This window comes from Ambystoma mexicanum, chromosome 9 (genome assembly GCF_040938575.1).
Source record: "Ambystoma mexicanum isolate Mex_15411 chromosome 9, UKY_AmexF1_1, whole genome shotgun sequence".
Taxonomy (NCBI): domain Eukaryota; kingdom Metazoa; phylum Chordata; class Amphibia; order Caudata; family Ambystomatidae; genus Ambystoma; species Ambystoma mexicanum.
Window position 1 is genome coordinate 68,456,298 of NC_090931.1, and position 26,903 is coordinate 68,483,200.

Below are 26,903 nucleotides of genomic sequence, written 5' to 3' on the forward strand. Positions count from 1 at the left end.
GGACTGGGGCATAAAATTGTCTTGGGCACCAATGAAAAAGCGGCCCACAGTTGCAAATGGAAATTTGTTCCTTTTGGGACAGACAGTCTGACTAGGACCCAAGGAGGAGGTTTTGGATGAAATGTGATGCACAATTGTGCATTTTAAAGTACATTAATTCAGTAACACTGGTGAAAACGACTAGCCGCATGGTGAAGTAACTTATCAAACCGGCCCACATGGGCCAAAAAAGTGGCCCGCTTTGACCAAAAAAAGGGCCCACGATAGCTTTTGTTTTTGGTTCAGGCATTGCTCTATAGGCCAGTCCGAGCCTGTCCCTTGCTCGGATAATCTTTCGGCACAACTTGTACATATTCCCCTCTCGATTCCATAGAAAGCTTCAAATAATTGGCACTTACCCCCCAACTCCATCCTCCCTCTTCCTTGCTGTGCTTGCACGCTCTGGATATCCACTAGTCCTAGTAGGTCCGTCTTTATCCGTATCCCCCCAGTGTTTATATTGCTTCAATCCCATGTTCCCTCCTTATGGCCATGTGGGCACATTGAAACACAATTTACTTGTTGTATAAGCGCCTAACAAGTGCACAATAACATAAATACATTGGGACCAATTTCGGACATATACCTTTCATCAATCTTTTTGATTTTGCTGTAGTTCTGATTCTGCCCCAAGTTGCTGCATGCCGTTTTTGTTGTTGTAAGGTAATGGAGTATTTAAATCACCGGTTGCGATTTCTCAGGGTTAATTTTTTCTGTAGAGGACGATTAATAGCCTGAAATCTTGCAGATTTCCTCCCATTCAAACCACCGTCAGCTGTTTCTCATTTCAAGACTCTGTATCAGGGTTGTCAATCTGCAGCCCTCGAAGGCCGGAGTCCTAGTGGGTTTTCAGGATAACCCTTCATTGATAATTGATATAAATTTGCATACAATGATTCTAAATGTATTCCACTGTTTCCTCATGAATATTAGTGAGGGATATCCTGAAAACCCTTCAGGATTCCCACCCTCGAGGGCTGGAGTTACACAACCCGGGTTAAGATCAATACCATCAATGTTCATAACGGGTGCAAGAAAACTGAATATTCCATCCCTGGAATTGGGCGAAGTCATACATTTTAGAAATGTATGAGGATATTTTTCAATTACAACTCTGGCCAAATAAATTCAAATAATGTCAGCGAAAAGGTTAGCTTGCAAGACCATGGGTTTCATGCCAAGTTTGCCGGTCCAGAAATAAGGGTGCCGGTAAACTCACCGGCACCCTTGTTTCTGGACCGGCAAATTACAGGTTTGCCTGCCGGAGGCACTGTGCGTGACAGGTCTGACCCTAATGGGCACTGTGGTCACAGCAGGCAAAGCCACCACGGAAGCACCGGCGCCATTAACAGTGCCGGTCCTTCCGTGTCCCCACCCCCTGCGGGACTCTATGGGAATGGAGATTAACAAAATTGCTGGCGTCGGACTTCCTGAGCACCAGACTTGGAATAGCCGGTGGCATTGGGAAGTCAGGCGCGGTCATTTTTTTACAGGTCCAGCGGCAACTCCACGGTAGCACCGGCAAGGTTACCGCCGCACCCGTAAAGAGGCCCTATAAGTGGAAAAGACACAGGGCCTGATTCTCAAAGATTTGAGAGATGCTTGGGGGCATATGATTGGCACCTGATCAACACAGCCTAAATCTGGAGCAAATACGGAGACACATGGAACATCTCCGAGATACTCAAGTACACGCAAAGGTAGCTATTCTGCCTGTTTATGTTTTGCGTGTGGGCGTTTCGGGGGCGACTTGCGATTACTTTACTTTGCCCAGTAAATCCCATGAATATTCAAAGTGCGCATGTTTCATTCTGCATGATTGCTCGCGCAGTGTCCTTCTCGGCGCGCAGTCCTGCGCGATTTCTGCACACATTTCCATGAATCCAGCCCTTAGCTCACAATTTCACATAGTTTGGGAAATCTTCTTTCGCACAGACCTAGTTTTAATACCACCTACTATTAAGTGTCTTGAATATCTCCTTTCTTGCTACTTCAAGCAGGGACACACCTGTGAAAGGGTGCAGTGTATGCATGACGAGCCATTTGCACGAGGGCGTTGTTTCTCTGCGTGTATGGCGGTCTGAGTATTGCCATCTGCCAGATATGAGAGTAGCAGTGTCAGGCATGGCTGCCCACCGGTGACTAAATTGCTTAAACTTTACATGAAGTCTTTCACCCCTACATTCAAATTGTTCCCTGTGTCAAAATATTAAAAGCATGCGGATCGGTGTGGGTGTGGGGGCGAGGGGTGGGGGAGTGAGCAGGGTACAGAGTGCCAGTGGACAGACTTGAGGTGCATTGCAGCTGAAGGCTGGAATTGGGGTGCATTAGCAAGGAATTGCATGGGGTCCCAGCAGGGAAAAGCAAGTGGGTGCTGTAGATCAGATCTGAAGTCTGCGAAATTCACATCTGATGGGGTTATGGAGGAAGACTTGGGGGGGCCAGAGGAAGCCACCCGCAATGCGGTGGAACCCCTGGACGTGGTGTATGGGGAAGCCCCACTCAGTTTGTATTCTCATAGCCTACCCGTCGCTGGAGTGGGTAAACCCTATGCGTACACTTTAGGAGGCCCTGGGTCACAAAGTGGAGCACAGGAAAGTGCAGCCATGCTCAAGCCTTGCAGAGTGAACCCCTGGTAGGCGTGAAGTGCAATGACATTAACATAGTGGGAATTCAGGCATCCGCAGTGCAGAGAGTAGGAGCATGGGGTCGCCAGGCCGCCATTTTAGATCTGCCTGGTTCAAAGATGGTGGGCCATGCTTTTCAGCTCCGGGCTTGCAGTGACCTGATTACTGACACACAAGAAATGATATACGCAAGTAGGAGAAAAGGATTCCCATGCAAGGGAGATCAGCCTACAGAATAGTAGCTAATCCCCGGACCTCAGCTGAAAGATGGAAGGGCCCACCCAATCATGGACGTCCTTGCGGCGCTTAAATCCAGTATCTCAGTAAAAAAGAAGGCCTGCGGTGGCCAAAGGTCTGGTAGATGGGACGGCTTCTAAAGAGTTGGTGTGTTGGTAGCACTGAGAAGGAGTAGCCTGCTGGAGACTACCGCCCAGAACATGGTGGGACTTATAATGTCCTTCAGGGTTGGAAAGAAGGATGGATTGAAATTGAAATCCTGCTGAGGGCGGGGCTTGGCAGGCACCCGAGACTCCAAGAAGCCGGAGAAGCGCCTGTAGTGTTTGCGCACATGGAGAGGGATCTTGGCGGGACCATAAGCATCTGTAGCTTGAAAGCAGGAGGAAGGAGATCCTTCCCCAATCCATTGCAAGGGTCCTCAGGGGAAAGGAGGCTGATATCCTTGGGAGTGGTCCTCTTAGAAGCGTGGTATGCCCACTGAAAGCGTTGCCATGGCTTCAGAGAGGTGGCTGATACGGGGGTTCTGGGGCTAGGAGTGATGCCCATTGGGCATGCAGGTCCCCAGCCATTGCGCAGTTTTGGGGGGCTTCATATCACGGCTGAGGTTCTTTGTCCGATCTGCGCTCTGGATCCCAGCAATTGTGTTGCAGCGCTTGGCTGTAACCGAAGCATGTTTTGCGTGTGCACTCACATGCACGCGCGTGTGTGTTTGTTCCAAGTTGAGGAGTAGCAATGTTTTGAAGGGCCGTGGCAGCTGGTCAGTGGTCCTAGATGTGGAATTGCAGTGGCTGCTGCATAGCAGGTTTGAGGTGCACTGGCAGGGGTGCGTGTGGTCGCAGTGGTGCCACGTCACCACTGGGCTATAGCTTTGGTTTAATCATTCATTCAGGCATCTTTGTGTGTGCTGGGCATTGACGAGGCAGCGCAGGCGAACTAGGGGCCGCTTCATTTGAGCCAATAGTGTCTTTGACGCTTGAGAACAAAGTTGCCCACGTGCTATGGTTGTTTCTGGAACGTAACGTGTGCTTTTCATCGAGGGGGTTTCACGGAAAAGGTGGAACTGTCCTGGGCGTGCTTGCCAGTGCCCGACGGCCTGACACTGCCCCTGGAATACCCCGCCCGTGTCATCATCCGTCCTCATTCTGACAGTGACACCCCAAACTTTTAAATCTCCTGCATTCTTGTTAGGCCAGTTTGTGACAAAGCTATGGCGGGTGCACGGGTGCCTGCGCCGTTTCCATCACACGTGTATCCTCTGCCCTTATCCGCAGGGGTGTGTCTGTTTGTGTTGATCTTGGGGAGCCCCTGGACTAGCACAGAGTGGCTATGTTATAAGCACGTGAGCGATGTTCCGATGGGGACTGTGTGCAGAAGCAGAGCCTGGGGGCTGAAGGGTTCCAGGAACAGCGGCACTAGAAACCTGAGCTGGTTGTGCATTTATGCACAGAATTGCAGATCTACTTAAAAAAAATGAAACTTAAAAAGAGCCCTGGCCCGTGTGGCTTCCCATGTATCCAGGATGTGTTTGCTCTGTGATGTTCTGACAAAACCCCATTATTACAAGTGACCGCTTCAATGTGTGGCAAAAGCAACGCATTGGCCTATCCAGTGCCCCTCAAATGATCCTGGCGGGCCACCGTTGAGCGATTCCATCAGTGCGGTAGCACGGACGGATGAACCGTCATCAGTACCGGTTCAGATGCCATCGGGGCTATGTATCCATCATCTCTGCTGGGTGCCATGGAGCCAGTGTTGGGGCTTGACTCGGTCATCAGTAGGGCTGCTCGGGAATCGATTGGTGCTGGCTGTGATCTCCCATCAATGCAAGTCTTGGCTGGATGTGATCTCATCAGTGCCCGTCCTGGATGAGAATCCATCCCGGATCATGTCTTTTGCATGGCTCCATCTCTACGGCATGCTATTCCACCAGTGACAAGTGTCAGAGGTGCATGTGCCACACAGGGCTCAAGTCAGCGGTACATGCCGGTGGACGGAGCCCCTCCCCCCTCTTTTTTCTGGTGACACCACATTCAATTGGTATGTAATGAAGCCCCCCACTTTTTTGACTTGACCCCTGCCACATGCAATTCCATAAGTGCCCGTGTCTCATTCTGTTGTGGTATTGCACTGGCACCAGTGCCGGATGTGATTGCATCTGTGTTGGTCTGGAGCGTGAGTGAATCTCGGACAGTACGACGTCACATCCTGTGGTGCATCAGAGTGCTTCGGTGCTCGTTGATTAGTCCATCAGTGCAAGTAACAGATGCAGGCCCCTCAGGCTTTCCGTGAGTTCCCCTACGTAGGATGTGAATTCTCTTGGCGCAGTGTGGGCATCTCGTGGGTGCAGGCTACAATCCCATCAGACTCCGCGAGCGCAGGACTGGTTGTGAATTACTCGGCCGTAGATATGGGCCTCTCCATACATTGATGTGAGAAGTCCTTCTTTCTGTACTTAATGGGAGACCTTCAGCGTGCAATGTGACTCCCACCGGTTAGTGATGCGACTCCATCAGTGGCGGTCAGGAGTCTGAGTGCTGGATGTAGCCCATAGAAGCCAGCTTAAAATATGCCAGACAGGAATTATTCAGCACCCATGATGTATGTGGCTGCACTCTTGCTGCTTTGGATTTATAAAACATATATATTTTATTGTTTAAAGCACTAACGTAGCTCGAGAGCAGCGGAGCGCTGTGCAGGGTGCGAGTAGCCAGCATTTGGGACCTAGCTCGAGAGCAGCGGAGCGCTGTGCAGGGTGTGAGTAGCCAGCATTTGGGACCTAGCTCGAGAGCAGCAGAGCGCTGTGCAGGTTTTGAGTAGCCAGCATTTGAGACCTAGCTCAAGAGCAGCGGAGCGCTGTGCAGGGTGTGAGTAGCCAGCATTTGGGACCTAGCTCGAGAGCAGCAGAGCGCTGTGCAGGGTGTGAGTAGCCAGCATTTGAGACCTAGCTCATTGGTCCAGTGTTGTTAAAAAGCCGCATTTTGAGAGATTTGTGAAACTGGGGACTTGTCAGGGCTTTCCGAGCCAATTGTCTGGATCGAGGTCCAGAGGGTTGGGTGCTTGACAAGAGAAGGCTTGTTTGTCGGTTCTCTCTTAGCAGTGGTGGCGTAATGGGTACCCTGTTGCTGCTTTGGATTAACATTTTGGAATGATTGACAAGATTCCAGGAGTGCTGGGTGTGCTTTCATTTTTGCTGTGCATGATTTATCTGGCACCATGATTTCTGATTGCACTGTTGCTTCTTTGGATTAACCAATGCCAGCACTTGATGTGATTCCATTTTTGCTGGGCGTGATTTCATGTTTTCTGGGTGTGATTCCATCTTTGTTTCGGTGTGATTCCATCTTTGTTGTGTGTGACTCCATCTTTGCTGGGCGTGATTCCATCTTTTCCGGCTGTGATTCCATCTTCGTTTCGGTGTGATTCCATCTTTTCTGGCTGTGATTCAATCTTTGTTTGGGTGTGATTCCATCTTTTCTGGCTGTGATTCCATCTTTTCTGGCTGTGATTCAACCTTTGTTTGGGTGTGATTCCATCTTTCTGGCTGTGATTCCATCTGTGCTGGGTGTGATTCCGTCTTTGTTCGGCGTGATTCCATGTATAGCGGGTGTGATTCCATCTTTGCTGGCTGTGCTTCCATCTTTGTTGGGCGTGATTGAGTACGCCTGATCTCTGGTTGCACTGTAGGTGCTTTGGATTAACCATTGCCAGTGCTGACTGTGATTCCATCTTTGCTGGGTGTGATTCCGTCTTTGCTGGGCATCATTCCATGTATACCAAGTGTGATTCCATCTTTTGATGTGCATGATTCCATCTTTTGCTGGGCGTGATTGATTCAAAAGCCCTGGTCTCTGGTTGCACTGTTGGTGCTTTGGATTAACCGTTACCAGTGCTGAATGTGATTCCACCTTTACTGGGTGTGATTCCATCCTTGCTGGGCGTGGTTCCATGTATACCGGGCGTGATTCCATCTTTGCTGGCTGTGATACCATCTTTTCTGTGTGTTATTCCATCCTTGCTGGATGTCCTTTATTCAGTACGCCTGGTCACTGGTTGCACTGTTGGTGCTTTGGCTTAACTGTTGCCAGTGCTGACTGTGATTCCATCTTTGGTGGGTGTGATTCCATCTTTGCTGGGCATCATTCCATGTATACCAGGTGTGATTCCATCGTTGCTGGGTGTCATTTTTTCTTTGCTGGGTGTGATTCCGTCTTTGATGGGCATGGTTCCATGTATACCGGGCGTGATTCCATCTTTGCTGGCTGTGATTCCATCTTTGCTGGGCATCATTCCATGTATACCAGGTGTGATTCCATCGTTGCTGGGTGTCATTTTTTCTTTGCTGGGTGTGATTCCGTCTTTGATGGGCATGATTCCATGTATACCGGGCGTGATTCCATCTTTGCTGGGTGTGTTTCCATCTTTGCTGGGCATCATTCTATGTATACCAGGCGTGATTCCATCTTTGCTGGCTGTGATTCCATCTTTGCTGCGTGTTATTCCATCCTTGCTGGATGTCATTTATTCAGCATGCCTGGTCTCTGGTTGCACTGTTGCTGCTTTAGATTAAGCATTGCCCTTTGTTCGGTGTGATTGCATCTTTGTTTATGATTACAAATCCTAACATTGTTCCTTCTTTCCTAGTCACATTGGACCCCAGTGGGATGTGTTATTACCACATGTGGTAATGCTTTTGTGTAAGGGTAATTACAGTTTATGTAAGGGTGTCAAAGAAGGAAGCTGTCACAAAGGTGGCATGATTTTGGTTATAAACTTTTATTTTTTATATTGAAAGCCTAACTGTCCCTTTCTCTAAAAGGGGTTTCCCTTTCTTGAAACACATACTAAAGGGTCTGTCAGAATATCCGTCAAATTAAAGTTCTGCCATCCTGAATCAAAATCCTACTCTAACCCTAACACTACAACCAAAAGATAACTAACAGAACGTTTCTTCTTCAGGAGTATGGCTCGCTTCTCCTGCTTCTTGAACAATGTCCAAAAGAATGTTCTTTCACAGCAGAAAGGCCTGGGGAATGACTCCCTTCCCCTGGTGTCTCGAGCCCCAAATTTCAGCCTGGGACAAAGGAAATTACCCCCTTCCCCTGGTGACTCTAGCCCAACTTTCAGCCTGGGACAAAGGGAAGGCCTCCCTTCTCCTGGTATTACTTGGTACAGTTCACAACAAGGCCAAGGGGAATGTCTCCCTTCCCCTTGCATGTTTAATTTAACTCCTGCGTCTGAACCAGGAGAATGACTCCCTTCCCCAGGTATTATCATCACGCCTCCTAGTCGGGTACCGGGAGAATGAATCCCTTCCCCTGGTATTATTATCACGCCTCCTAGTCGGGTACCGGGAGAATGAATCCCTTCCCCTGGTATTATTATCACGCCTCCTAGTCGGGTACCGGGAGAATGAATCCCTTCCCCTGGTATTATTATCACGCCTCCTACGCATGCTACGGTGTGTGATGTCACGTGCACTGCCACCTGCATGCTTCTGTGTGTAGGAGGGCTCTTAAGCTGCCCGGTGCATGCTATTGTGTGCGAGGGCTACCTCGTGCACTGTCACATTAACGCTATGGTGTGTGAGGGCACATGCATGCTACGGTGTGCGAGGTCACTTGCACTGCCACGTGCCTGCTATGGTGTGTGAGGGCACTGCTATGTGCATGCTATGGTGTGTGAGGGCACTGCCACGTGCATGCTACGGTGTGCGAGGGCACTTGCACTGCCACTTGCATGCTATGGTGTGTGAGGGCACTGCCACGTGCATGCTACGGTGTGCGAGGGCACTTGCACTGCCACTTGCATGCTCCGGTGTGCGAGGTCACGTGCACTGCCACCTGCATGCCTCTGTGTGTGAGGGCTTTTACGCTGCCACGTGCACGGTATGGTGTGCGAGGGCATGTGCATGCTGCGGTCAGAGTGGCACGTGCACTGCCACGTGCATGCTAGACCTCATTCATGGCCGCTGACCTACGTCAGGGCCCGGGTGGCGGTCATGCAGCATTAATCAGCAGGGTGCTTTATAAATGATGCATATACGAGGAAGACAAGGGGTGCTTGTTATGGGGCTGTTGGCTGGCATGGGCCGGCCAGTCTCTGCGGGCAGCCCTGAGCCCCCGGGCTCAGCTGAGCTCTGAATACCCAGCCCTCATCCCTCTCTGCATAGTTTGGGGGATGCGGCCCGAATGCAGTGCTTTCCCCTGGTGCGACTGCATTCCAAACATGTGACGCTCGCGGTGCCCTCGCTGGAGGAATCCCATGGCTGGCAGTGCCAGACAGGGTGCCCATTGTGAGTCGGATATAGCATGTGACCCCCGCTGACTGGCCCTATTCTTGGCTGGCCGGACTCCCTGGCTGCCCCCTTGCCCCTTACGCCCGTGGGACGATGGCCTGTGCTCTGGGCGTGAGGGGTGCATATGCCCCAGCGGCGGTCTGTCAAACCTTCGGGAGTTTGCGCCCCATATTTTAGCTTTCCGCTAAGCACCCCTAAATCTCCTCTATGCCTGGAAATGGACAGGATTCATGCTACATTCCCCGCACTATAAAACCCGGGCAGATGACCCCCCCCCCCCCCCCCCGGCAGATGCGGGCCCTGACAAAAGCAGCTTGTGACTCTGGCATTCCGGCCCGGGGAGGAGCTGTCTTTATCTCTGCGCTTTAATGTGAGTGAGGTCATTGTCTGGGCCCTGGGGACCAGTTAACAAGAGCCCCCTTCATTTCCCGAGCGTGTGTTGCCCTGGGCCCCTAGACCCCCCCCCCCCCCCACTCCCCTCGCCGGCCCACCCCACCGATGGGACCGCTCATCTGCCTGACACTGCAGGGGCTGCTTCGGCATACCCTACATCTAACATCCTCGCTGCTTCCATCTACATAGCTCGCTTTGTGGACTGACATTTACAATGAAAGGGGAGCTCCTTTTATTCTGACTACAGCAATCCCAGAGTTTTGAAAACTACCTTTTCAGAAGGTTGAGGGTTTGGTGCTGGCTATAAGTAGCGTGTCGATGACGTGTATGGTAGCGAAACAGTGCAGTTTAAACGAGCACCAGGACCTGAAATGCACGTATGTGCACGCAGATACTCGAAACGCTTGCTATCGGAGGAATAGTTCTGCTCTACTAGCTAAATTCTAGATAATAGCTCCTGCAGACCCTGGTTCTATTCCCAGCTTCACCAATTCATCAAAGTGTCTTCTCCTGTACACATAATTGTATCCTATTTCATTTGGTGTCAGAATCGAGAGAGTGCAAACGCGTGCACGTTTCACGGGCCGTGTCGGGGCTAAGAAACACTCCCGTCAATGTCTGTACGTGCATCTCTCCTGTCCCTGTACCCGAGCGGCGGGGTTCATGCAGACGGAAACTGTGAATGTTATACATATACATCCCATAACATTTCAAGCATGTGACGATGGAGGTGTGTGCATGACACAATACTCCCAGCGCCCCCTTTCTGGGACGTGCAAACCACCCCAGCAACACGATGAAGAGATATCAAGGTTCGTGCTCTCCTTCCTGAATGCTAAGGGAGATTGCAAGGCTGTATTTATGAACAATCTTGGGGGTCACATGATCACTGTATAAGTACTCAACAATCTGACATGGATGACAGCCTTTCAACTAAGGGCTTTTGAGAATGTAAGCAGAGCAGCCTTTCAACCATAGGATGTTGAGAAGGTGAGCAGAGCGGCCTGGATGGAGGATAGCACAGGGGCAACATGCTTGTCTTGCAAGCAAGACCATGCAGAGAAACGGGTTCAAATCCTGGATCCACGGTTAGAAACTGAACTCAGGCAAGGTATTAGGTGTGAGATATATAAACACCGCAGGCTTTCATGTTACTAATGTGAGCATAAGAGTCGCAACTATAGGATGTTGAGAATGTGAGCACCCGTATCCTGGGCAATAAGGACACCCTTTCCCCACTACATGACCGGATGCCCCACAGATGCCCGGTGGCGTGGCTGTGGCTGGACATCCCCTGCACCGTCCAGAGCATGTAATAGCCAACACCACGAACACCCAAGGATGCCTTCAGGAAGGAAGAATAACTCTGATTAACGGAAGGCAGTCTGGATTTTCAGCTCTAGGAACGAACTAAACGCACACACAAACTGTCAATAAACGGGGAGGGGGCTTTTGGAATGACCACTTTCACATGTATTAAACCCCCATAATGGGTATAGTTTCACAGGAATTCGTCTGACACAGGACATATATTTGAACATAGCTCACTGATTACCCATTGCAAAGGCTGGTGAGTTGCGGACTTGCGGCTTTTATTGCTGACAGAAGCCCCCCCAGCAGGGGTCCACAACCAACGTCTCTCCAGAGGGAATGGCCTATGACTCCCTCACCTTTGACTCTGCTGGCTAGGGATGATGGGAGTTGTGGTCCAACACATCTGGAGTGAAGTAGAAATGGCTGCTGTCTTTGCTTTCAAGTAATTATCCCAAGTGCAGCTCTAGGGGTGGGACTGCAGAACGTGCTCTCTGCCCCCTGGGATAACACGTGTCTGCAGCATGACGCGTGTAGTAGTTGTCGACTCTATCTAATAAGTGGCGAGGAGACTGGGCAGTCCCTGAGAGCACTCTAGTGCCTCGTGCTCTGCAGCATCATCGGGGAGGGGACCATGGGGCACTTGGATGCCTCGCCAAATTCATCGCTGTTCGTATCAGGTGGATGCAAAAGGAACCCCCAGGCTCCTCTAGGCAGCGCGCTTCTGTTTCAGTGTGGAACCCAGGGGCCTTCCTCTGTCTTTGCCTTTTCCCGCGGGCCCTCCGTCCAATAATGAACACTATTTTGGGTAGGGCCATCTTTTTTGATTGGTTGTTAATTTGTCCATTGAAAGTTAAGTTTGTATTTGGTTGCTGAACAGGATGTTAATTTTGATCTGAAATAACTTGCAATATATATTTTTCACCCCCTCCCCCTTTGTAGTAAGCACTGCTTCACATCGCCAGTTGTACGAAAACGACCCCTCCCACATACACGCCACTGCTGAGTCATGCCCCCCCCCCACACCCACAGGACTCCAGTCCAGGGATATTATGAGTCTCCCTGCGCCGCTTGCCTGCGTTCAGGCACTGCTGGCAACGGCCCAGGCGATGCAGAGACCCCCACGGTTGCTGGCACGACGGGGGCTCGCGCTGCATTTTCCTGCTGCAGAAGGTATGCGCCTGTAAAGTGGCCGGAACCTTTCATGTGGTTCTCTCTGTGCGTCACGCGTGGTGGAGTGTGGGAAGGCTGCCCTTCTAGGAAAAACTACTCAACATGGAACCAATTGACTCCTCCGGGCAGCCGATGGCTTTCAAGCTTTCTGTACATGGATGTTCGCCGAGTAGGACTTCCCATGTGTTATTATTGACCAAGAGGGAGTCTTCTGCAGTTCCCATAATCGCCTTCTATGTGTTGCTATAAATGTGGGCCATTATAAGTCTCTCCCCCAGAGAACGTCCGATCCGTATCCCTGCAGTTTCTTACTCTGTTATCCAAGGAGGGGACCCGCAAAAAGTCTAACTCGTCCGCAAAGAGAGGACCCGCAAACAACACAACTCGTCCGCAAAGACAGGACCTGCAAACAATCCAACTCGTCCGCAAAGAGAGGACTCGCAAACAGTCCAACTCGTCCGCAAAGAGAGGGCCCGTAAACAGTTCCACCCGTCCGTAAAGAGAGGACCCGCAAACAACACAACATGGCCGCAAAGACAGGACTTGCAAACAATCCAACTCATCTGCAAAGAGAGGACCTGCAAACAGTCTGCAAGGAGAGGTGCCACAAACAATCCAACTCTTCCGCAAAGAGAGGACTCGCAAACAGTTCAACTCGCCCGTAAAGAGAGGACCTGCAAAAAACACATGTCCGCAAAGACAGGACTTGCAAACAATCCAACTCATCTGCAAAGAGAGGACCCGCAAACAGTCTGCAAGAAGAGGAGCCACAAACACCCCAACTCTTCCGCAAAGAGAGGACTTGCAAACAGTCTGCAAAGAGAGGACCCGCAAACAGTCCAACCCATCCGCAAAGAGAGGACCCACAAACAGTCCAACTCCTCCCCAAAGAGAGGACCTGCAAACAACACAACTCGTCCGCAAAGACAGGACCTGCAAACAATCCAACTCGTCCGCAAAGAGAGGACTCGCAAACAGTCCAACTCATCCGCAAAGAGAGGACCCGTAAACAGTTCCACCCGTCCGTAAAGAGAGGACCTGCAAAAAACACAACATGTCCGCAAAGACAGGACTTGCAAACAATCCAACTCGTCCGCAAAGAGCGGACCCGCAAACAGTCTGCAAGGAGAGGAGCCACAAACACCCCAACTCTTCCGCAAAAAGAGGACTTGCAAACAGTCTGCAAAGAGAGGACCCGCAAACAGTCCAACCCATCCGCAAAGAGAGGACCCGCAAACAACACAACTCATCCACAAACAGAGGACCTGCAAACAACACAAGTCGTCCGCAAAGAGAGGACTTACAAATAGTCCAACTTTGTCTGCAAAGAGAGGACCCGCAAACAATCCAACTCATCTGCAAAGAGAGGACCCACAAACTGTCCAACTCGTCTGCAAAGAGAGGACCCGCAAACAGTCTGCAAAGAGAGGACCCGCAAATAGTCCAAACCATCCGCAAAGAAAGGACCTGCAAACAGTCCAACCCATCAGCAACGAGGGGACCCACAAGAAATCTAACTCATCCACAAAGAGAGGACAAACAAACAACACAACTCATCCGTAAAGAGAGGACCTGCAAAAAACGCAACATGTCCGCAAAGACAGGACTTGCAAACAATCCAACTCATCTGCAAAGAGAGGACCCGCAAACAGTCTGCAAGGAGAGGTGCCACAAACAATCCAACTCTTCCGCAAAGAGAGGACTCGCAAACAGTTCAACTCATCCGTAAAGGGAGGACCTGCAAAAAACACAACATGTCCGCAAAGACAGGACTTGCAAACAATCCAACTCGTCCGCAAAGAGCGGACCCGCAAACAGTCTGCAAGGAGAGGAGCCACAAACACCCCAACTCTTCCGCAAAAAGAGGACTTGCAAACAGTCTGCAAAGAGAGGACCCGCAAACAGTCCAACCCATCCGCAAAGAGAGGACCCGCAATCAACACAACTCATCCACAAACAGAGGACCTGCAAACAACACCAGTCGTCCGCAAAGAGAGGACTCACAAATAGTCCAACTTGTCTGCAAAGAGAGGACCCGCAAACAATCCAACTCATCTGCAAAGAGAGGACCCACAAACTGTCCATCTCGTCTGCAAAGAGAGGACCCGCAAACAGTCTGCAAATAGAGGACCCGCAAATAGTCCAACCCATCTGCAAAGAAAGGACCTGCAAACAGTCCAACCCATCAGCAACGAGGGGACCCACAAGAAATCTAACTCATCCACAAAGAGAGGACAAACAAACAACACAACTCATCCGCAAAGAGAGGACCCGCAAACAGTTCAACATGTCCGCAAAGAGAGGACCCGCAAACAACACAACTCGTCCGCAAAGACAGGACGTGCAAACAATCCAACTCGTCTGCAAAGAGAGGTCCTGCAAACAGTCTGCAAGGAGAGGAGCTACAAACAATCCAACTCTTCCGCAAAGAGAGGACTCGCAAACAGTCCAACTCCTCCCCAAAGAGAGGAATCGCAAACAGTCCAACTCGTCCCCAAAGAGAGGACTCACAAATAGTTCAACTCGTCTGCAAAGAGAGGACCCGCAAACAACACAACTCGTCCGCAAAGACAGGACTTGCAAACAATCCAACTCGTCTGCAAAAAGAGGAGCAGCAAACAGTCCAACTCATCTGCAATGAGAGGACCTGCAAACAATCTGCAAGGAGAGAACCTGTAAACAGTCCAATATGCCCACAAAGAGAGGACCTGTAAACAACACAACTTGTCCACAAAGAAAGGTCCCGCAAACACAACTCTTCCGCAAAAAGAAGACTTGCAAACAGTCCAACTCGTCTGCAAAGTGAGGCCCTTCAAACAGTCTTCAAAGAGATGACCTGCAAACAGTCCAACCCATCCTCAAAGAAAGGATCCACAAACACACAAGTCGTCTGCAAAGAGAGGACTCACAAACAGTCAAACCCATTCACAAAGAGAAGACCTGCCAGCAGTCAGCAAAGAGATGACCCGCAAACAGTCCAACCCATTAGCAAAGAGAGGACCCGCAAACAACACAACTCATCCGCAAAGAGAGGATGCGCAAACAGTCCAACTCATCCGCAACCCATTTGGATGAAATTTCAATGGTGGCAGAACTGTAATGCTGATTTTGCAGAATGTGTGGAGCGGATTCTAGTCCGGATTCTGCACATTTGCATCGCGGGCGAACATTTTGCACACCCCTACTTGTAGCATGGATTACATATCCGACCTCACTACTCCCCTAAAAAGGCCTCCGACATAGGTGAGGTTTGATTGCACACATCCAGACATCCATTAGCCAAGGACCTTTCTGCCTAGCTTTCCACCATTATGACTGGTGCAAATGTGTACACGGAGCGGTACATTAGTGAGTTTGCAAGTATTGGGTTTTATGTGGGGCACTCCCAGCTAAAAAGCGAAGGCTTTACCCTATTAGGTGGCTGCACTAATATGGATAGAATTGGGATAGCATGCTGCATGTGCGGGATATGGGAAACACAAATCTGACCGGGGAGCAACAAAGCGCTGTATATAGAGGATTATAAGTAGGGTGTGGGGGTAGAACATGAACTGGGATGAATAGGGGGCAGGCCTGGGTCAGCTAATCTTAAAGGTACAGTTACATCTTTGGGAGTTAGGCTACAGAAGCTTACAGGCAGAATGTACATGTTATGGAGGGAAGGATTGGGGGCGGGCTGGTGAATGGGAGGCCTTCCGCAGACTATCAATTCATGATCTCTTTATTGTAGGCATTCGCCATTTTCTGAAATTACATGAAAGAAGGGTCCTGCAGCAACAACCTGAAGTCGCAGTGGGGGCTTTTTCCAGTTGGCATAAAAAGCAAGCATTGCCAGTGGTTTGGGCTATTGTGTTTGAATGTAAATGGCACTTGCCAGGCACTGCCGGAGTGGTATTAACTGGCCATCGATGGTAGCAGCTACACAATGGTGCGAATACCTGGGCATCTAATGGCAGTGCCTGGCAAATGGCTAATTACACACAAGCCAAACCTGTGGGCTTTGCCAATGCTGGTTTTTAGCAGGACTTCAGTGAATGACATGCATAGTGCTTATAAATGGAGTGACTGAAGATAGACCTGGTTCAGACATCTTTACTATCCAGTAATGTGTTTACTGCTCCATTTAGGTAATTAGCTCTCAGCTTTGAAAAAAGACGGGCAGGCCCTTTGAGTGCAAAGTTTGATGGTCGGCTTCTTACAGTCTTCAATCTGTGGGGTGCGCCAGCCTTGCATAGCTCATTGGAAATGCTGGCTGGGGCACTGCATGTCTGTATGTACGAGGGGGAGATTATGCGCCTCCTCAGAGATATGGACAAAGCAGCTGCGCGTGGGGCGTTTCAGCCATTTATTTGTTATTTAAATATGTGTATGGATGCGTGTATGCTTGTGTTATGAGTGAGTGTATGGTGATGGGTGCTCGTGTTAATGATAGAGTGATTGCTGTGTGAATGTGTGTGTGTGTTTGTTTTGGTTAGTTGAGCTGATTTTGGTGAATGGGTGTAGAGGGGGTCGGGCAGGTTGTACAACAAAGGCATTTTACTACCCACCTGCCAAAATCAACTCTCCTTCTGAGGCGCTGTGGAGCCCAGAGGACAGGGATGGTATTTCTTTACTGGATATCCATCATAGATGTCCAGTCAAAAATACCATGCTTTCCCCCTTGGCTCCCCAGCACCTTCCATACACACCTGATCATGTGGATTGTGTTAGGCACTGTGGGGGGGGGGCAGAGGACAGGGATGGTATCTTTTTACTGGACATCTATCAAAGAGGTCCAGTAAAGATATCATGCCTGGCCCATGTGCCAACTGTTAGGCTTTTTGCCAATTTTGTAAAAGTATGCTCTAAAATGCAATATTTGAACCCATTATTTAAAAAAATTCAAGGAGGGGGGAAACCCACCAAATCCCTCTTGATTGGATTGGACTTCCTTGCTGCGCTTGGTCGCTATGGTATAACTGGTGGAAATATTTATGCCCCTCAACTCAACAAATTAACCAGCCCCCACTAGTCCTGGGACTGTGCTGGCAGCAGGGTGTGGGAACCTAGGGACTGTGGTGGTAGCAGGATGGGCGGGAGCCATGGGATAGTGGTGGGAGCAGGGTGGGGAGAGACCAGGGTCTGTGGTGTTGGGGGGAGAGCACAGGGACTGGGCTAGCAGTCGGATGAGGTTGTCCAGAGACTGTGATGGGAGCAGGTGAGGGGCCCAGGGACTATACTGGCAGTAGGGTGCGGTGACGGCGCGCAATAGTTCATAGCCATTTGTACTTACTGTCCATTTGGCATTTTTCGGGGGGCCTGGCCTGCCCATATTTTGCTCGGGGGGCCCAGGCCCAAAAAAATGTGTAGGCCATTGTCCTAGGAGGATGTCTTTTGGGCGGGGAGGGGCAGAAACTGGATGTGAATGGCAATAGGTATTTGCATGGCCATGGGCAGTCAAGGAGTTGGTAAATAAGCAGACACCTACAAGCTGTGTGTCCCTTCTCATATACCATGTCTCCCTATCTGTGCTCCAATGCAATCGTTCTGGCTTATAGGTGCCTAATGGCCAAAACTAAAAAGTATCTGCAGTGTTATTTTCTGTAGCTGGGCCCCGAACTCTGAGCTCACTCCTGACTTTCGTATTAGTCAATATATTGGCAGATAAAGTGGCACGACCAACATCGGGGAGCACACATTTTAACATGGGGTGCCAAGCTCTAGCATTCACCAGTGAGAAGAGTCTGGCATGTGGTGAAAAAGCAGGGACGTTTATCCCACACCCACTCTTAAAATGGAAGTCCATGTAACTGTCAAAAAAGATGAGTTCTGCTGACCCACGATGTCATCACTGGCACAAACTCAAATGCAGCCAGGAGCCCGTGCCGCCATGATGCCAACGCTTCGCCTGCTTGGCGCGTGTGGTGGACCGGGCCGACGATGCCCAATATGCTGCCAGCGGCATGGCGTTGCGCAAGGAATACCTCTGGGGCCAAGGAGCCTGCTCTGCCAACTGACATGCCGTGCCACCAGCATAGAAACAACATGAAAGAGCCAGGCTGGGCCGCCTGGTGCCAGCTGGCAGCTCTTCAAGGCAGTGGGGAACGTGAGGCGCAAGGAACTCGTTGGCCTCCGAGCTAGACTTTCCAGAGGCTGGGAAGTCCATTGCGGCCCGCTTCAGCCTGAGCAGAGGGAGGCTTGTGGAGCGAAATGTGCACGTGCATCCACCTTCACAGGCCTGCATGCTCCACACAACACAAGCTGGCCTTATTGTCGACATTTCATCAAAAGGTCAATAGCAAGAGCCTCCCTTGGCACTCTGCTATGTGCCCAGGCCACACGCTTCTCTTTGATGCAAACCTAGCTGGACATTTTCTGCTACCGCCATGCCCTGCAAAGCACAATTATTGCCGCCGCCAGCTCTAAATCTGGAGAGGGCAAGGACCGCCCTCACCTCCCCTAATTCTTCCGCCCTTTCCAAACCCTGGAGAGGGCAAGGCAGCCTCCACTTGTCCATACCCTGGAGGGGCAAGGACCGCCTCCACCTTCCCTAATTCTTGCCCCTTTCCAAACCCTGGAGAGGGCAAGGACTACCTTCACCTGCCCTAATCGTTCCCCCCTTTCCAAACCCTGGAGAGGGCAAGGACCACCTCTGCCATCCAAACCCTGGAGAGGGCAAGGACCACCTCTGCCATCCAAACCCTGGAGAGGGCCAGGTCCGCCTCCACCTGCCCAAACCCTGGAGAGGACAAGGACCACCTCTGCCATCCAAACCCCGCAGAGGAAGAGGACCGCCTCCACCTGTCCAAACCCTGGAGAAGGCAAGGACCACCTCTGCCATCCAAACCCTGGAACTGGCCAGGTCCGCCTCCACCTGTCCAAACCCTGGAGAGGGCAAGGACCATCTCTGCCATCCAAACCCTGCAGAGGGAGAGGACCGCCTCCACCTGTCCAAACCCTGGAGAGGGCAAGGACCGCCTCCACCTGTCCAAACCCTGGAGAGGGCAAGGACCGCCTCCACCTGCCCTAATTCTTGCCCATCTCCAAACCCTGGAGAGGGCAAGGACCACCCCTGCCTACTCTAAACCTTGAGCGGGCAAAGTCCCCCTGTCCAAACCCTGGACAGAGCAAAACTCCATTCCACTTGTGCATGCCCTAAACATGGCTAGGACTGCCTTCTCTCTCCCCCATATGTACTGGCATCATGAGCCACCATGCGCCCGCCTTTCTGCAGCTCACGTGCACCCATAAAGAACTGATAAAAACATGGAAGCCATTCTGAGTTGTCTCTTGCTGCACCCCATGACTGTTCCTTGGGAGGACAGTAGCTTCCTTCCTCCTTCTGTCTGCATTATTGACGTCACCTTTTTATTTCACTCCTTTTTTGCTGTCCGTGCGCACCCCTCAATGCACCCATCTTTCTCTGTAGACCAGAGGCAGAGGATTACAATTATCCTTGGCCTCAAGCCCAGGGATCGTATCTCTCCAGCCCTGAAATCTCTCCATTGGCTCCCGGTGGCTGCAAGGATCAAGTTCACGACCCTCTGCATCAAGACCCTCGGCCCACTCTACATCCAATGCTCTCTTCCAAAATACCTTCCTTCCTGAGCACTTCGCTCAGCTACCTCCAACTCTCTAAGGGTTAGATGCTTCTCCAGGCAGAGAGGGGGTGGGGGGCATATCTCTCTCTCCTCTGCAGGTGCCTCCCTCTGGAATGACCTTCCTGCCCCTCTCAAATTTGAGCCAGACCACCTGAAGTTCCGGAAGCAGCTCAAGACCTTCCCGTTGTCCTCTGCTTTCACTCTCTCCCTCCTCTGCTGACCTGCCTATCTGCAGTACCTACTGGTTGCTTGGCTACCCTCAAAGTCTCACTGGGTACCAGGCTCCTCCATGATCAGTCTCCCTTGCACTGCCTCTAGGCCTGCTGCGCATTTAGGGGCTGTAACGGTAGCCCCTACAGTCCCCTGCCTCCATGCACTTACTCAGAGCAATGCTGCCCTGATTGCACTTCCCACTGCCCTCTCCCTGGCACATCCCCCTCTCCCTTCCCCCCTGCACATTGCACTATCGCACTTGCAAGATCTGAATGACACAAGGCCTAGTAAGATCGTTGGTCTTGTCCTCCCTCTGTCTTCCCTCCCTTGTCTTGCCTGTAAACACTTGTGTATTGGCGCATTATACATGACATATCATATCATATCAGAGTGCCATTAGCACTAGTGCAAAAATTGCCCTAGTACAAAAATCATATCCTTTCAATGCATTGTTTAACCCTTACCGTGTTTGTCCCATCCTAGGGTGTAATTGCACAAACCTTGCACCGTTGCAAGCACAGTTAACACTAGGGAAAACATTTATTTAGTGCAAAAACATGTTGATGCATTTTGCACCAGTGCAATGCTTACCCTGTTCCTAGTTCTTTCTCTTTGTGCAAAACTGAATTGAATGTTTTTTTCACTGGGGCAATTTTTGCCTTAGTGCTAATTACACTCGCATTGGGGTCAGAGTGTCTGTTATCGTGCTGCGAGTCTAAACATGAAAGCAGATCATTATTTATTTAATACCGATTGTTGATTCTCCTGGTAAGTGCCCTGAGCCATTGTACTCTGAGCCACGTGCTCCAAGATGCGGCAGATCGGAAGAGTCTGTGTGCTGTGCCACCTGGGACCAAATTGCATAAAACACACTGACCCTTATACTGTATAGCGGGCAGGGCCACGTCCTATGTATCTGGCATTGCATATGCTACTGACCTCTATATAATAAGTGTTTCTGTAAGGACAGGGGCGCACTCCAGGGGTGCTCTCCTGCCCTTGCACTCACAGAGGGGTGGTGGGTCTTGCTTCTTGCGCAGCGTCTTCACCCCAGGTTCCGAGGTGGGCTTGAAGGCTCTTTTAGTGCAGTTTCCTTGCCTTGCCGGGTGAGGTAGATGGGTTCCTAAAGGTGGTCTGTAAGACACTGCTGAGTTTGCGGCATCCGGCTGCCCCGTTAGTGACCTTGTGCCTCCTTTTTACCTTCTCAGGTAGTGGACCCATTCAGCTGTGGCAGTTTCTGCTCGAGTTGCTTACGGACAAGTCCTGCCAGTCCTTCATCAGCTGGACAGGCGACGGCTGGGAGTTCAAACTCTCCGACCCCGATGAGGTAAGCTCTTCCCTCTATACTCATTTGACTTTCATTTGATCCTCTTTGAGAAATGTGTTTAGCGAGCAGAGTTCCTTAAAAGCTACAACATGTACAATCATTTGTGTCAGACAACGTGATAAATGTATATTTCAGGTTGCATGGTTTATGTGTTGTCAGAATCCCATGAGTTCTTGGGTCGGTTGTCTCCATGGTATGGGTGCAGGTTGATGGGGCCAGTTCTTTGGGAGAGGTTATTGGGGTGCTCATTGGTTGATGAGTGGGGGCGTGCGGGGAGCCATGGATCTAGACTGCATAGATGGCCTACCTAGTGGAACACCCAGTGATGATACTGCTGCCGGCGAGAATTAGGAGACCAAATCCAAGTGAATATTAGATGCAAAGGATAACCATGAACATGGGGGCGGAGTTAGTGGTTCCATTTACTGTTTATTGCAGTGAAGATTTGAATCCACTGCCTGAGAACTGAAGGTCTGCTCTGAGGCACTCCAAGACCAGAGTGTGGCATTCCCAAGCAAGGATTTAGAATGATTAGCAATCCTGGGGTGCAGCTGCGCCAGTCAGATGGCTCGGGATGCAGGCATTATAGCCGTCAATACCCTTCTTCTTATTATTATACACTGCCTTCCTTTCCTCCACTTCCTGACCCTCAAACCCCTGCCCTCCTAACTCATGCTCTTCCTAATGCCTCCCCGCTTCACCCTCTCCCACCTTCCCTCATCCCTAAGCCTACCCTCATCTTATCCCCTCCCTCGCCTGTCTTACTAGTATGTTCATATCTAGCGCATGCTCCCCGTCTTGCTTTAACCGGGCAGTGGCTATTCCTATGCTGAGAAAGACTTCTCTTGAACCCTCCCTGCAAACTTCTGCCCATTTCTCTTCTGCCATTTCTCTCTAAGTAACATGAGTGTGCAGGGTATTCCCAGGTTTGTTCATATTTGAATCTACACTCTCTTCTATTTCCACCTCAGTCTGGGTATCGTTCCTCTTATCCTACCAAGACTGTCCTTCTTCCCTTCTCCAATCCTCTGCCCGCCACTCCAAATCTATACTCCCCCTTTGGCCCCATGGACCATCCTACTCTTCTCTCTTCACTTAACTCACTTGGTTTCTGTGACTCAATTCTTATGTAGCTCCACTCCTATCTTTCTAGCCGTGGTTACTCCATTTCTTGGTTTGGACATACATGTCTGCCACACCTTCTTCTCTGTGACATCCCTCAAGGCTCTGTATGCTGACCTCTTTTATTCTCTCTCTCTATACCATTCCTCTTTCTACTCTAATAACTTCCTGTAACCTGTCATGCCATTTCTATGCTGACGATGCTCAAATTCTGTTTCCCATTTCGTCATTCCCTGATTCACTCCATTCCAATGTTTCCAATTGTCTCTCCACTGTTCAGCCCTGGATGTCCTCGCATGTTCTTCACCTCAATCCCTCCAAAATAGAAGCCCTCTTTTTCCCAGCTAATACTCTACGCACACCATTCCCCCCACTTCGCTACTTCTGCTTGTCATCTAGATATTTCATCCTTCAATTTCCTCCGCCCTACATGTCTCTACCACTGCCCGTGCCTGTTGTTTCTTTCCATTTACTGTTTGTCGCGCTCACCGTTTCTGGTCATTGCACGCCACTTAGCATCGTATTACCTCTCTTATTTTTCATTCTTTCTCTGATTGATTTCTGTTCTGCTATTCTCATTGGTCTTCCAGTCTAATCTTCTTTGTTCTGTCTACATTTTCACCATCTGTATATTATTATCACTTCCTCTGCATACATCTATCTCTCCCTTTCTCCTCTCTGCTACTTCTACTTTTGACACTCAAATTCTTTCCCGCTATTGTTGTTGCTAGGTCCCGCTATTTAATATCTTTATTCACTCCCTTCTGTTGTTCCCAAAATCAATTCTTAGCCAGGGTCCTCAACTCCTCTGACCCATCCTGTTTCCATACTTTTTCTTCTCTGGCCCCAAAACGTGGTGCTCTCCTCCCCTATCAATGTGTTCATCATTTTCTCCATGTTTTTCAAACATGACATACATCTCATCTCCTCACTAAAAGTTGACTCTGTATCTTTCCTATGTTCTGCTTGATTAATTTATCATCATTACCTTACATTTGTGTACAGTTTGTATTCTCATGTTCAGCGCTTTGTCAAAAGTTCTTAATTCAAATAAATTCGAATACCATGAGCTGCTGGTGCCCTGCCCACATTCTGAACCCGCTCCTGCTGGCTGAACTTCCTTCCGCCACGGTCACACTGACCGTTCGTCTGCTGGGTTGTCCCCCTGTCCTACATGCTATGGCACCGTCTTTCCCATCCTTTCTTGCATTTTGGTCCAAGGTGCATCCTGCCTTCTCCCACTCCTTTCCTCCATGGCCCCTTCACTTCCCACCCATTCTGGCCCTGTGCCCCTGGCTCTTTTCAGTCTAGTTTACGGCTATGTTCACCACATGCATCCTCTGGCTCTCCTCACCGCCCAACACCACAGCCTGTCTGTCTGCAGTGTGCACCGAGCTGTTCACTAGTGTTCGTAGTCATATTTACCTTCTCCTGATCACAATTAGCCCATGCTAATGGCGATCATGGTCTCTTTCTTCCAATAGTTTCATTGGACGGTGCTATACTGTGTGAGCTTTAACGAGGGCAGTCTGGGTGTTCTTCACCATGGCTCCCTGTCCCCACAATATTGACAATGCTGGGTAGGGCTCTTGGGAGTTGTTGTCCAAACCATCTGGAGAGCCAACGGTTGTGGACCCTGAACTGTGGACTGCAGACATTAGAATCTGCATTCCTGGAAACCTTCATCAGGACCAATTCTCCTTCTCCAACTTTTTTGTTTTTCTCCTCATTGGAAAATTGCTAACACATTTCTTTAACAGGTGATCACTGCTTATGCTAACTTTCGGTTATAAGGGACTCAGATAACAAACATTTCATGAAATCTCTGCACATGCGAGAGCGCAGTAATAAAATTAAAAAAAAATGGCTTGGGAGAGACTGTGAGATTGTAAGATCAAAACGGATCTAGAAAGATCAAGACAGATCTCCAGGGGGAATCATTAAAGATTTTGAGAGGGCCACCATATGCATATATGTATTTTTTCTTTTTTTTACTGGACCTGCTGCTAATCACCCTGTTCCTCTCTTTCAGGTGGCGAGGCGCTGGGGGAAAAGGAAAAACAAGCCAAAAATGAACTACGAGAAGCTGAGCCGGGGCTTGCGGTACTATTACGACAAAAACATCATCCACAAGACGGCCGGAAAGCGCTACGTGTACCGTTTTGTTTGCGACCTCCAAAGCCTGCTGGGATACGTGCCGGAAGAGCTGCACGCCATGCTGGATGTGCAGCCGGACACCGACGAATAGGACCGATCGGTGGAGATCTTCATAGCAACCACAACGCCTGCCAGCATTTTTGAGAAACAAAAAAAATGTTTTTAAAAAAATCCATTGCTGTCGGGTATGGCCTTACTTTAGCACAATGCACTGACAGCGAAGGAGGAAGTTGGGAGGGGGGCACAGAGTATATTGCGGGAGGATGCTGAATGCCCCGGCAATGAGTGAGAGAGCAGACACTGCAAGAACAAATACTTTGACACTGCCTCTGAAGATTTTTTTTTTTTTACGGAGAAAACATACCAAAGGATGGACTTGGATTGCGTGACCAAAACCTTTTTTTGGGGTGTCTCATTGTTATATATTTTGCTGCCAGTATTTCCCTGTATTTTGTTGTCCTTAGCAGTAGGATTGTCTCAGAAATGCAATATTACGTGTCAGTATTTTCCATTCTTTATATATTTTTGTGATTTTCCATTTCTGTTTTTTTTTTTAAATTGTCATTATTTTTATACTGTCAGGGAAAAAAGGTCCAGGTGGAATTATTGTCCTACTTCTGGACTGATGCAACAAAGCCCTGTGAAATATCAGTTATAACTGTAAAAAAAAAAAAAAAAAAAGCCTTTCGCAATCTAACCCAAGGTCCTCTGGGTAAAACTCTTATGTTTCCAAAACAAAAAGAGAAATGTGAAAGTTAAGGCTGAAAGTACATAGGATGCATCGAACATGCTCTGCTGGCACCAAAATGCATATTTCTTTAAATCCTCACTTTTTGGAGGATGTACTGGACAGTATTTTTGTATAGTTTTTTTTCAAAATTAAATGTTTTATTTAAACACAATGAACAGTGTTATATCCTTGATGGCGAATTACCTTTTCTTTGCCGAAGCCGTGCCAATTGGAATTAATCCTGCCAATTTACTTCCATTCCAAATGGGAGATGAGGTTTGTATCATTCCAGTCCCATTTTAAGGTTTCAATGTTAATTCTAAATGTTTAACTTACGTCTGATTCTGAAAGGCCCTCAGTAGGAGGCGGGATGGCCTACGGGTAAATAACGTGAATTCCCGTTCACCTTAGATGCTGACGCGCAAAGTCACAAGAACATTTCAGCCTGGTATGTGACTGGCGCTGCCCATAGCTCTCTTGACCTTCACAGGTCTAAGCATCCAGGACCGTTCTTCCAATTTTCCATCCAGCAAGTCAACCTTCTGAGTAAAGTGACCATGGCCTTCGACTACTTAGGTCTTAATTGTGAATTTGTTTTTGTAAACAGAAATTAATCTAAGTGACCAAATGATAGATTCTGACTTATAAAAGTAGTGGTCAGTGGTAGTGGTCACGTATACATTGGCCATTTATATGGACAAGTTGACTAGAACGTCTGTGAAACTATCATAGATTGTTGGCCACCAAATCTTAGCCAAATTGATGTTACTGATATTGGCGTTTAACCCGCAAAGGCAGAGGGTTTGAGACTCTGCCGGTGCGTGATTTACGGCTATGAGTGCAAAGTTTCCAATCCAAATGTTAAGTCATTTCAGATGTTTTATCTGAACTAGGAATAGAAGCAGGAAGGGAAGCTAAAAAGTGACTTTAAAGAAGAAAAATGCACTGGAAAACTATATTCAACAAATAAAAACAATAACAAAGTGACGGCAACATCAATTTAATGTATTCTTATCGATCCAGGTAAATCGGATGGTTAGTTTCGGAATCGCATTGACACAATATTGTCTTTCAGAGTGATTTGAAACAGCTCAAACCTTTTGGAGGATACAAAGGGAGAGGAACCTTATGTCTCGCCAAGGAAAAAGTGATGAAAACATGCTCAATGGATGGCCATAGCTGGGACTGGATTAGAACAGCCGACCCAGCTGGTCGATATCTCAAATGTCTGCAAGTGTAACTTTATGACCGGATATAGAGCACCAGTGACGGATATCACCATCCCTTTGCAACGAAGCGTCGCTGTTAATTTCACAGAGTATATATAGCTCACGAAAAGATAAGTCCATTACATTAATATTGTATTGAAAAGATTGATTCAAAGGGCACTGTGTTGTACAACACAGCACCTTATGATTTATATGAACAATTGTCTGAGAGTGGTGACCGGAAATAAATTAAGAAAGTTTGTATTCATTTGAGGTAAAATGCAGAACTGTTATTTAGATTTCAATTGCAAAGCCTGCTTTCTTCAATAGCTCTTAGAGGTTCCGTTTATGAATGTTGGGTTTCTGTGTTGGAATATTGTTGACAGACAGCAGAACACATAGTTTTAGCTTCGGACACATTTTGATAGTACTTTTTGCTGCCGCCACTTTCAGCAAAATGCATGGTTTTATCAGCTGTCCTTTGTTGTGGT

General features: G+C 49.1%; 1 protein-coding gene across 3 annotated transcripts in view; it reads left to right on the top strand.

The window, feature by feature from the left end:
* The window catches only part of ETS1 (ETS proto-oncogene 1, transcription factor), a 303,023-nt gene extending 277,647 nt beyond the window's left edge, over positions 1-25,376 (top strand). For all 3 annotated transcript variants that reach the window (XM_069614182.1, XM_069614181.1, XM_069614183.1), the window contains 2 exons: positions 21,077-21,195; positions 24,350-25,376. In XM_069614182.1, coding sequence (XP_069470283.1) covers positions 21,077-21,195; positions 24,350-24,565 — 335 coding nt within the window. In that variant the 3' untranslated portion in view covers positions 24,566-25,376. The remainder of the gene's footprint in view (positions 1-21,076; positions 21,196-24,349) is intronic.
* Positions 25,377-26,903: the final 1,527 nt, after the last annotated feature.